This window comes from Molothrus aeneus, chromosome 26 (assembly GCF_037042795.1).
Source record: "Molothrus aeneus isolate 106 chromosome 26, BPBGC_Maene_1.0, whole genome shotgun sequence".
NCBI classification, from domain to species: Eukaryota; Metazoa; Chordata; class Aves; order Passeriformes; family Icteridae; genus Molothrus; species Molothrus aeneus.
In genome coordinates this window covers 2,621,981-2,634,234 of record NC_089671.1, presented here as the reverse complement: position 1 = coordinate 2,634,234, position 12,254 = coordinate 2,621,981, and the positions used below count along the sequence as shown (strand labels likewise).

Sequence of the window (12,254 nt, the reverse complement as noted above, 5' to 3'; positions counted from 1 at the left end):
TGGGTTGTTCAGGTTGTGTTTGCTTGGTTTTTCCACTCAATATATACCTTTGAGGCCATATTGATATTTTTAGTATTTTTGTATTTTTCATTTTTGATATTTTCACTTGGAGTTCTTGTTAAACAAAGGCATTTAACAAATACCCCATGACTTTACTATGGCTGTGTCAAATATTTGCATTGGCAAGTTCTTGGAGAACACAGCTCAGGCAGGGGCAGCAGATTTGGCCATAAAATCCCCAGTTTGCCCAAAATAGTTTACATTTTGAAAGGGAGGTTTGAGAGGGGATTTCTAGAGTGGTTCATCACTGCAAAAACACAGCTTTTAAGGAGATTTCTGCTGTTGCAAAAAATAATAAACAGTGATTTTTTCCTGGAGGGAACAGGGAGATAACGACCTGTTAGAAATTTGCCAGTAATTTACCCCAGCAGAAATAACCATTGCACAATATAATTTAACAGGCCCAGAGGCAGAATTCAGTACAGCCAGTACATTTGCAAACACTTTGGGTTCTTATCTAGTGAAAAATGAATAAAATAATTACAAAGCCTCTCCTTACCCTTTAAAGCTTCGATGCTCTTGTTGTTCTTCTTGTATATCTTTTTAATATTGTTTAGCCTAAAGAAAAGTAAGCAAGCCATTAATTATTGAATCACAATTTGGGGGCTGTTTCCTCTGCCTCAAATTAAACTTTGAAAACTTTTGGGGGAATATTTCCCAACCTCCTCCTCCAACTGGTCCTGCAGAAGGAATTCCTTGATGTAATTCATTTCTGGTACCTTTAAAGCAGGATTAGCTGTGCTTTTCTAAAAGCTGTTTGAAAGGTTTCAAAGCCAAACTCGAGGAACATTTGGTGAGTGAAGGAGGAGGATATAAACGTGGATATTTAATTAGGAGTGATGACCTGGCTGTTATTTTGGCACATTTCGTGGTGGCAGCACCAGCCACGAGCCCACCCAGCCCTGCAAGGATGGACAGGGCAGCATTTTCTGCAGCACACTCTTGTGAAGATGCTGGGGAAGGGGAACAGACTCACTGCTGAGAGGGAAGTACAGCGCAGGGAGTTGGAGGATGCCCCACATCCAATAAATGTTCAAATCCAGCTCCGGAGTGGGACAAAACACCGAGCAACCCCTGCCCTTCACACATCTGCATTAATCTCACTCACAATGCCAGCTGCCAGCCTCACACCCACCAGTGCAGCGTGGCTGTGCTCTCTGGAGCCAAACAACCCACTCAGAGCTGTATTTCTCTTGCCCCTTACCTGATGGCCTCCTTGCCATCGAAGCCCGGCGGCATCGGCTCGGTGTCACCGCCCAGAACGGGGTCGTGGCTGCTGCCAGCTCTCACCCCCACGGACCCTCTGCTGCCCCTGAGCCAGTAGGAGGGTCTCAGGAAGAAGGCAGGAGGATGTGGGACCCCATACTTGCCTGAATCAGAGGCAGAGAAGGTGAAATATCAACCCCCAAAGCTCCCAAAACCTCCATCTGTCAGCTCCGATAAAGGCCCAACCCAGCCACCGCTCCCCCGGCAGTGCAGGACGTGAACTTCCAGCAGAGTGAAAGAATTTATAAATTCTGCAATTTAAATTGTCCATATCTGTAAATGCAGGTGGGGAATAATCACACCCATTTACAACCTCTTTGGTCCCAAAAAATCAGAACAAGTCCTCCAACACCCTTCCAACCCCAGTGGTCAGGGCTGTCGGAGCAGGATCTCACTGCAGGGTTGCTGTTTTCTCTCCTCCCACCACCCCTTCGGTGACTTCCCCTCTACAAATCAGGGAATTATAGAAGAAAAAGCAATGAAGTTTGCATTTTTCCCCTCACACTTTCACTCACCAGGCAAAACCTTATCGAAGTAGATGGCCAGCAGGAAATACAAGACACTGTCAAGGCTCAGGATGAGGTACAGGTTATAAAAAGGGTACAACTCTGGGCTAAATGCTCGTCCATATTTTTCTAGTTTTACCATCTAGGGGAGGAAAAAAAGCAAAAAAAAAAAAAAGAAAAATTCAGACGCAACATTTCCTTCAGACAGAAATACTTTGTGTGAGCTACTGCTGTGTCATCATAGCCATTTTCACTCAAAGCCAATTCACTCGTGACCACGACGCTGTTTCTAAGGAGGGAAAGGGTTTATTCTGACCACAGGCAGCAGAAATGCCTCAGTAAGCTGAATTTCAAACCATGCAGAAGTTACAGAGTGCTGTTTGCAAAGGCAGCACTTCCAGCCCTCAGTTCCTGCAGCCCTTGGTACCCACCAGCCACATCCCACTGCTCATTTTATAAATTTAAATCTGTTGCAGTAAAATTCATGATGCACTTGAGTGTCCAACCATCTCTGCCACGATTTAGCACAGATTTTTTAGATTTTTTTTTAAAGATTTTTTGGAGCCAAGTTTTCTTTTTTAAAAGCAGAGGGGTGTGACTGGGTTGTTCTGGTGATGCAAATTGTGGATTTTGCTGCTCTCTGGCAGAATTTTGGGGGCTGAGCTCTGGGGATGCACTGGTTTTATTATGGACATACCGTTGCAAGGCCAGCTGTGAAGGCAAAAGGACTGAAGAGGTTTAAAATCCATTCCAAAGCCCGTGGCAGTTTCTCAAACAGTGTCAAAAAGCCCAGGGCCCCAAAGAGGATGTGAAGGAGAAATCCCACAAAACTGGAAATGTTTGGCTGCTTTAGCAACGAGCTGAGCAGGAAAGTGAAGTGAATCTACAGCAGAGAAAACCAGTAGTTAGCAGGATGCATTTCTGCTGCAATTAAAAATAAAACAACATGAAAATAGGAGCAAAATTAGAGACCCTGTTGGGTTTCAGTTGTTCCCTCCAGATGCACAAGGCTTTGTCTAGCAGCTCTGAGATTTAGGGCAGGTTTGTAAAGTTTATGAGGTTTATAAGACAAATCACTCCCAGCCTCATTTCTCATTTTAGCACCTCTCTTCACTCTGATTTTGAGTCAGAATCTCCCAAAATATAATGGTAAAAAAAATACAAAAAAATAACCTAAAACCTAGCCTATAAAAAATAACAATAAATCACAGCAGAGTATTTTTGTTACTTTCTCATATAATACCAGCCCTAAAAAACTCTGCAGATATTTTAATTAGGGATAAAAAAAAAGGAGCATCATATAAGAATACAAAAGCAAACTTACACATGCCATGCCATAAAAGAAATAAAAAAAATACAGTTCCAAGAAGCTGTTGTGATTAAAAACTTCACTCAGGGTGACCCAGGTCAGCAGGCTGGCTGTGATGGAGACATACACAGTGTACAGCAAACTCCAGGATAACCTACAAGGCAAGGCACAATTATTTCTGCCCCTGAGCATAATAACACTGCCATGACATAGCCAAAGTGGTTGGAATTCAAATATTCTGCATTTTCAACCATTTCCAGTTTCCAGAGTGGGCAGGTGCAAATATCAGAGAGGCATAGGAAGGGTCAGGGTGGGAGGGACAGGGAGGGTCAATGTCTCTGCCCAAAAAGGGACATCCCAGAGCTCAACAAGGCACAGGAATGTGTCCAGGTGGGTCTGGAGTATCTCCAGTGAGGGACATTCCTCTCTGAGCAGCCTCTTCAGTGCTTGGTTACTGCTCAGGAAAAAAGTTCTTCCACAAATCCAGGCCTGGCACGTGCCCAGATCTCTGCAGCTCAGTGATGGCAGCAAGGGGACACAGAGAATCTGCAGCCAGGACCTTTTATCCGTGTGCTTTTCCAATGATGGGAAATACTCATGCCCAGATGGGTTAGGAAACCTGTTTGGATAGGCCCAGCATCCCTCCTCTGCTTCAGCATTTAGGGCTTTCTCCAGAATTTGTTGTTTCTTTGCTGTTTCTGCGTGTTCCACAAAACCCCCTCCCCACCCAGAACCCTGCTGCACCGGGAGGGCTCCTCCTCTTTTTTGGGGAGGAGAAAAGCAACAAAACAACTACAAAAATAATCTGCCTCAGAGCCACAGGCTTGGAAACAGAGGTCCCCCGACAAAAAGAACCCCAGAATGGTTTAGACACCTCAAAAATCCCCGAATTCCACCCCTGCCACGGGCAGGGCCACCTCCCACCAGACCAGGCTGCTCCATACACTGGATAAAATAATTTAATATAAATAATTTAATCCCTGTAATTACACATTGATAAAATAATTCCAGTAATTACGCACTGATTAATTTCTGAGGCTTACCAGAAGGAAATATCCTGCAGACCCATTGCTCTCATCAATACCTTCAGCCTCTTCTTCTCCTTGAGAACTTTCACTGATAAAAAGTGCATGTATGGGCAGTAGCTCAGTATGGCACAGATGATGAACCAAAGGTAATCCAGTTTGAACAGAGGTTTCATCACAGTTTGCAGGTGAACTCCATTAATTGACTTCATTTCCTTCCACACAGAGTGGTTGGTTTTCATCTAAAGGAAATCGGAAATTAAATTAATTTCATTTTTGCAATGCAATAGCCAACATCAGAACAAGCAGGGGGTTACAAGCATCAGAATTATTAGTTTGTCAATAATAGGGTTATGTTTTTAAGCAAGTTACCAGTATTTAGCATCTTTTTGTGCTGACTTGCAATAAACACTATTAAATCCTTGTTCCATTCGCTGCCTTGAGCCATGAGAATGATCTGTCATTCTTTTAAATTTTGAATTACACTAATTAGTTAAGAAGTTGATGACCACAGAAAATCAGAGCATCACAGGATCCCAGAATGGTTTGGGTTGGAAGGGACCCCAAAGATCCTCTTTTTCCACCCCCTCCATGGGCAGGGACCCCTCCCACTATCCCAGGGTGCTCCAAGCCCTGTCCAACTTGGCCTTGGACAATTTTAGGGCTGGAAAAATGAACTGGCTTGGTGGTTTTTGTGATGCTTGGGGTTTTATTCCCCTCTATTTTTGGTTTAATCAGTTTGGGTTTTAAGTTTACACAGAACTGTGGGAAGAACAGCAAATTCCACCCTGAGCACACTTACTTCTATGACTGCTGCATCAATGCTGGACTGCACTGAGAGGAACCCCCCATACCAGTACAGAGGGACTTTGCAGTGCCTTGCTGAAAAATCCCAGCAGGTTTCTGTTGGGGAAAGAAATTTTTAAAAAAGAATTAATCAATATTAATCAATACATTTCCATGCACATGTGCATATAAATACTTGTGCGTGACATGTGGGGTTGAAAATGAGTTTTACCTAAGTGTGAGGAAATCAAGACTTGGGGTTTACTCAGCCTTTTGTCTTTTAATGTGTTAAATCTCTGGCCAGGGACATTAATGCACACACAATTCTCATTTTCCAGGCATGATTTGATGTGTTAAGGTACAAAGGGGAGAGGGGCAAAAAGGCACTGGGTGATCTCTGAGCTCCCTTCTACCCCAAACCATTCTGGGATTCTCTGATTCTCTAACTGTGGATGACATTTATGTTCTTACAGCTTTTTTTTCTCTGATTTTTTTTTCCTTTTACAGACATAAAACCTCAAATTTTAACTCATGTTTTTCTCGAGCCATTTGGCACATGCAGCCTCCATCCCTCTGGGGTAGCACAGCAGCACAGAAATGCAGCTAAACAGTTTTTAATGCAAAAACAGAGCCTGGAGTTTCATTTATTTTGTTACCTATGTGCTCAAAGCCTTCATTTGGAAACATTGCTTTGCCCATTTGAAATCTGAGTGTGTAGGAGAAATCATCCTTAAAAACAACACCAATGGTTTCCTCCTCCAAAAGTCCTTTTTCTTCCATTTTTGCCTCATTTTCCACTTCTTCTATGATTATACCTGCCATTAGAATAAATAATTAATATTGACAAAAAAAGAAAAAAAATAAATAAAACCAGCACAGCTTGTCACAGACACATTTTATGAAAAATCCTTTCCTTAGGATTTTTCCCTCCTGAGAAGCTGAGAGACCTCAGGAACAAAATATGAACATTGATTATCTGCTGCTGTGGAATGCAACAGGTGCATCTGGGATTGGCCCATGTTGGTTGTTTCTAATTAATGGCCAATCACAGCCCAGCTGGCTCGGACTCTCTGTCGGAGCCACAAGCCTTTGTTATCATTCTTTCTTTTTCTATTCTTAGCCAGCCTTCTGCTGAAATCCTCTCTTCTATTCTTTTAGTATAGTTTTAATATAATATCTATCATAAAATAATAAATCAAGCTTTCTGAAACATGGAGTCAGATCCTCGTCTCTTCCCTCATCCTCAGAGCCCTGTGAACACGGTCACACAGCTCTTGTCTGAATATTCAGACAACAACAATGAAATTGGGCATCACCACCATTTTCCCCCCTCAAAAATCACATGGGACAAATGCTCTCGTCCCTCCCTGCCACGAGGGTGGGTCAGGACCACTCGAGCCACTGCAGGAACGTGGATTTAAGAGCTTTTACCCCTCAGTGATGAGCTGGAAGCCGCTTTGGCCATGATCCTGCGGGTGCTGCTGGTTGCAGGGGTGAACATGAGGGTGACCCCCGAGGCGTTGAAGGCCGGCTCGTCCAGGCGCCCCAGGGCCTTGTAGGGGAACTCCTGGGTGGGGTAGTACATGATGAGCCCTGCAGAGTCCCTCAGGATGTACAGGAAAACCAGAGAGGCCACCCACTCCTGCAGGGGAGGAAGTGAGAGGAATGGCAGATTTGTCTTTACAAACCAGCACCGGGAGATAAAAGAAACAATGGTGAGGGTTCCACTGATTGATGAATGGAAAAAAGGTATTTGATTTTACAAATAAACTTTAGGTTTGCTGATAAATGAAATTAGGTATTGAATATAGGACACAACATGATGTGGATGTGCTGCTCTTTTCAAGATAAAAGAGAGGTTTTAAATTTCTGACTCCAACATTTAAAGATTTCCGAAAGTGACAGTGGATTGGGGGGTGACACCTCTCCAATGACGCTGGACAAACCAACAGTCCATCAAATTTCTCCTTCTCTCTAAAAGAATGCAAAACAATAAGTTATTTCCATAAAGTGTGTGAGAAGGTTTGTTACAAGAATATAAACATCCAAAGGCTTAGAAAAACTTAAAAAATCAGGGTGACAGTGAGGGGCAGTCCATGATGAGCCCTGCAGAGTCCCTCAGGGTGTACAGGAAAACCAGAGAGGCCACCCACTCCTGCAGGGGAGGAAGTGAGAGGAATGGCAGATTTGTCTTTCCAAACCAGCTGTGGGTTTGCTGGAGGATAACACCAGCACTGAGAGATAAAAGAAACAATGGGAAGGATTCCACTGATTGGTGAATGGAAAAAGGTATTTGCTTTTACAAATAAACTTCAGGTTTGCTGATAAATGAAATTAGGTATTGAAAGATGAAAGAAACAATGGGGAAGAAAAATCCCTAAATTCCATAAGAATTAAAAATGAAAAGGGAGGGTTGTACATTAGAGGGGAATCTCTGGGATCAGGTGTTCTGGGAAGTCTGAACCTCTCAAGCACCTCAGAAATGGGGAAAGAGAGAAGGGAAATGTGGCTGGAAATTGGGATAAAAAGGGAGGCTGTGTCCTCCAAAACTTGGAGAGACCCCAGGGGAATGGCCCATGGCCGTTATTAGAATAAAGTAAAAAGGACTCCTCTATCTCCTTTTTGAATATAAACCTCTGCTGTTTGTGGAATAATTTTCCTAATGGAAGGAGGGAAATGCAGAGGTGAGGGGCAGTCCATGGTCAGCCCTGCAGAGTCACAAAGGACGTAGAGGAAAACCAGAGAGGCCCCCATTCCTGCAGGGGAGGGAGGGAGGAAAGGAGGGAAGGAAGGAGGGAAGGAAGGGGGGGAATGCAGAGGTGAGGGGCAGCCCAGGGAAGTGCTGGTGCCTCAGGATTTAGCTTTTCTGTTTTTCAGGTCCACTCCTTTAGGGTGTCACTCTAAAACTCCACAGCTGCTGTTCTCCCGTTTTACCCAGACAAAAAATTCCTCTCCAGGCCTGGGAATTAAGGATACCTCACTGCCTCAGGCCTGGGGAGATGGAAACAACAGTGAACTGGGGCTGGAAATTGGGAGTAAATTACTTCATTATCTGAAGCTGTAATTGGAGGATTAACCCCTGATATGTAAATGGACCAAATGTGCCATTGTCCACCTGGGGTGTACCCCTCAGAGGCTTCTGGCTGCCCAAGGTGTATTTATTGAAGGCCTGCAATAAATACCCACTTTTATTCCCTTAATCTTGCCTCTGTTTTAGGGAGCCACTGCAAGGCATTGGGGAGGCTCCTCCAGGACCCTTCTAACCCAGCTCTGCCCCCCCTGCCCAGCCCAGCTCAGGCCTTTCCCCTGTGCACAAGGGAGAGCTGTTCCACAGGTGTGCTGGGTTTAAATCCCAGCAAGGTCTCAGATGGAAAACATGTTTTGTTAGTCCCAGAGCCAGCGAGGTCTGTGGATAATTTGACACTGGAGCCATGAATTGGACATTGTGTTCCTCTGCACAGGGCAGGATCAACAAGCAAAAGGCAGCAGCCAGCTCTGTCACGAGGCAGATCTGCAGTGTCACAGGAAGAAGGAACTGCTGACATTTCCCAGGGAACCACAGCTGAGCCTTCTCACATCCCCTCACACAAAAACAATGCAACGTGAAAATACTCGGTAGTAGAAATCCTGATTTCCCTTTGGAGGAACTGACACTTGCCTGGAAACTTTTTGTCTTCATCCTCCACACCAGAAGGATATTTTTCCACAGGAGAGCACAGGTTTGCTGAAATATTTGTGAGGCTTTCTTGGATGCCCCCTGCATTTTTCCAGCTAAGATGGGAAAGAAAATTATGTAATTTAGAACAAAACAGGTCACTGGGAGTTAAATAGCACTTCAGAGGAAGCCAGCAACATGCCAAGGGGGGAAAAGTTGTCTCCTTAACTTTGGACAACTAAAATTGAAAGGAAATAGGCCAAGATCATGCAAGGGAACAGAGAGCTGGGCTGGACTCTGAGCTGCCTCTTCCACGTGCACAGGTTCATCCTTCCTCACCCAAATTCATCCTTCTCATCCCAAATTCATCCTTCCTCATCCAGGTTCATCCTTCCTTATCCAGGTTCATCCTTCATCATCCAGGTTCATCCTTCATCATCCAGGTTCATCCTTCCTCATCCCAAATTCATCCTTCCTCACCCAAATTCATTCTTCCTCATCCAGACTCATCCTTCCTCTCCCAGACTCATCCTTCTTCATCCTAAATTCATCCTTCCTCATCCCAAATTCATCCTTCCTCATCCAGATTCATCCTTCCTCATCCCAAATTCATCCTTCCTCATCCCAAATTCATCCTTCCTCACCCAGGTTCATCCTTCCTTATCCAGGTTCATCCTTCATCATCCAGGTTCATCCTTCCTCACCCAAATTCATTATTCCTCATCCAGACTCATCCTTCCTCTCCCAGACTCATCCTTCTTCATCCTAAATTCATCCTTCCTCACCCAGATTCATCCTTCCTCATCCACGTTCATCCTTCATCACCCAAACTCATCCTTCCTCATCCCAAATTCATCTTTCCTCACCCAAATTCATCATTCCTCACCCAGACTCATCCTTCCTCACCCAGACTCATCCTTCCCCATCCAAATTCATCCTTCCTCATCCAGATTCATCCTTCCTCACCCAAACTCATCCTTCCTCACCCAAACTCATCCTTCCTCATCCCAAAGAGGCTTTGTGGAACAGACAACCGCTCACTTTCCACGTTTCACTGCAGGAAGTGAATTTGTGTCTGGCCTCAGAGATGTGGTTTGCTGGCAGAGCACTGCTCACGTGCCCTGGGCTCTGAACCAGGCCCTGAATCACGTTACAAACACTGGGCAGATGCGAAAAATAACCCAAAACAGAGGCTGCCACTGCCTGCCTTCACCAGGCTGGTAAGAGACCAGTTTGTTCTGTTTTCACCCAGATATTAAGGAACTTTAATGCAGTTAGAGCAGGGCAGGATTAGAACAGCCATGTGCTCCTTCATACCCTCCTGAATGCTGAACAGGGAGTATTTCTTTGGGATATTTATTTCAGCTCCAGATTGAATCCTGTGGCCAAGCAGCAAGAACAGGAGCAGGTTCACAGTGATGGGAACAGGGCAGGGAACCTCCCAACATGTTTTTGTGGTTTAATCCTTTCAAATGGCTGAAACTCAAAATCATAAAAACCCAAAATCAAAGCAACCTCAAAGGCAGAGTCTCCATTCCCCTTGGACAGCATTCCTGATTTCATGCATTGGGCAGCTGGAGTTAATAAATGGTTCCACTGCTCTGTTCCCTTCACTGCTTGTTTTTTGGAATAATTAAATATTTGTGTACTCTGGGGGTAAGAGATCCAAGATCCCAGTTATCACAGGGCTTACCTTATCTTACTTTATCTCTCTTTCCCTGCCCAAACTTCCTCCCACGATTCCTCCCTGCTGCCTGCACTAAAAGTTAAAGGTAAATAGGAAGAGATTTCTAGGAAGTGTCACTTTTTTCTTTTTCTTTTTTTGCTCAGGTCTGGATTTCAGTCATGAACTGAAAGCAGCAGCTCAGCCCAGGATGTTTGGGTAGTAAACAAAGTGTGGTGGTGTTTGGATAACAAGGAAAACATGAAAACATGATGGTCTTTAAAGGATGCACGGAATCTCTGCAGTCACAACAAACAATTTTTAAATGATGGAGCAAATCTAAAGCTTTTTAAAACATTTTAACCAAGTTTCTACCAGTTTTAATTTGCTTTTTGCCCGTGGAGCAAGGAGCAAATACCACTGGGAGCCAAATATGAAGCCAGGAATTCAAACAAGTGATGCTGCCTACAAAGGCTGTGGAATTTAACTTTTGGTCAGATATCTAATAAATATTAGCTATTATTAACTTTAAATTAGGTATCTAATCAATCTATTAGATAATCACCAAAAAGGTAAAAAATACAGCCAAGAGAGAATCCTCTGTGTGGTCTGAGGCTCAAAACTTCAGATGCAGAAGGCAAAATAAACACATCAGAAACTGGAGGCAGTGATGTTTGGGAAATTTAATCCATTCAAGAGCATCACTTGTAAAGCTGGATGTCTCCAGGGCCTCATTAAGTGCATCCAAACTTCCTGCTCTCCAGGAACTCCCTGCCAAGGTGTTGCAATAACTTTTCCTGGCCCCTGTGTGCAGCTCTGCTCTACCAGAAGCTGTCCCAGGAAGGCACATCCCATATAATCCCTTTATTTACTATCCCAGGGAATTCCTCTTTGGCACCTCTTCACACTGTTTTCCTCTATAAATTTAACTTTTTGAGGTCTGTTTGAAGGTGTCCTGCTCATTGTAAAGGGGTTGGACTGGGTGAGTTTTAGAGGTCCCTTCCAACCCAAAGCATTCCTGGAGTTTATCATTTTAGTTCCTAAAATCAAGCTGCTCCTCAGGAGCTCTGGCAGGGGCCTCTCAATTTTGAGTTCAAAGGGACAAATCCATGGTGCATCTCACACTTCCAGAGGATCCAGTGGCTTTCCCAGAGTCAAGGATGAATCCCAGCACACGGAGAGTGCAGAGCTCTTCCCATCCCCTCCTCTTTGCCAGTTCTTGCAGTTTTTTGTGTTTGCATCTGATAAACCCGAGACAGATTTGCACTGACTCCCCTCCAACTCAGACTGGAACAGGTTGTTTTTTTCCTACCCTCAACTTGAAAATAACAACTCTAAGCCTGTCCCTAATCAAAGCCCAAAGCTTCAGCTCATACAGAGAAGTGAAATTTGGGGGTTTTGTATTTTTAGATGCCTTTAGTGACAGCAGGGCAGGAGGAGGAGGAGGAGAGCAAAGGGAGGGATCATCATCCAGTGCTCAACCTGCAGCCACAGGGAGAACCAAAACCCACACACCCCCAGAAAAGCTGAATATTTTTACTCCTCTTCCTGTAAAATATTTTGTTGTGAACTTGTAGTCCACCAGAAAACAGAGCTGGAGGGAAGCATCATAAAGCACTAATTAGGAAAACCTCATCATCCCCTCACGAAAACTCAAACCCTGCACGGAGAATTTTCCCATCCTTACTTTCTTAATTAATTTTCCCCTTGAAGAAAGCAGAGGTCTGTGGCTGCTTACCTGCTGGTGTGTTTTCCATGGGGCCCAGGTCTCTCCTGCAGCTCTGGGGTGTCGGGGCTGCTGGTCCCTTTTCAGCCCCAGGGAGGCTCAGCCCGGTGGCCTTGCCCCTCTCCAGGCTGACGTCACCCGGGCAAACCCTCCCAAAACTTCTGCAGGGATGATCCAAACCCTCCCAAAACTTCTGCAGGGATGACCCAGCCTTGGAACAGCACCTACAACCAGCTGGCCCCGAGCCTGGGCGTGTTT

At 44.6% G+C, this 12,254-nt stretch overlaps 1 protein-coding gene across 1 annotated transcript in view; it reads right to left on the bottom strand.

The window, feature by feature from the left end:
• The window catches only part of LOC136566684 (ATP-binding cassette sub-family A member 9-like), a 33,669-nt gene extending 21,627 nt beyond the window's left edge, over positions 1-12,042 (bottom strand). Inside the window, exons 1-11 of the mRNA XM_066565945.1 lie at positions 12,009-12,042; positions 8,611-8,723; positions 6,384-6,594; positions 5,609-5,767; positions 4,969-5,069; positions 4,185-4,408; positions 3,157-3,295; positions 2,530-2,715; positions 1,842-1,974; positions 1,265-1,430; positions 560-618 (exon numbers count right to left, since the gene is read on the bottom strand). Coding sequence (XP_066422042.1) covers positions 560-618; positions 1,265-1,430; positions 1,842-1,974; positions 2,530-2,715; positions 3,157-3,295; positions 4,185-4,408; positions 4,969-5,069; positions 5,609-5,767; positions 6,384-6,594; positions 8,611-8,723; positions 12,009-12,027 — 1,510 coding nt within the window. The 5' untranslated portion in view covers positions 12,028-12,042. The remainder of the gene's footprint in view (positions 1-559; positions 619-1,264; positions 1,431-1,841; positions 1,975-2,529; positions 2,716-3,156; positions 3,296-4,184; positions 4,409-4,968; positions 5,070-5,608; positions 5,768-6,383; positions 6,595-8,610; positions 8,724-12,008) is intronic.
• Positions 12,043-12,254: the final 212 nt, after the last annotated feature.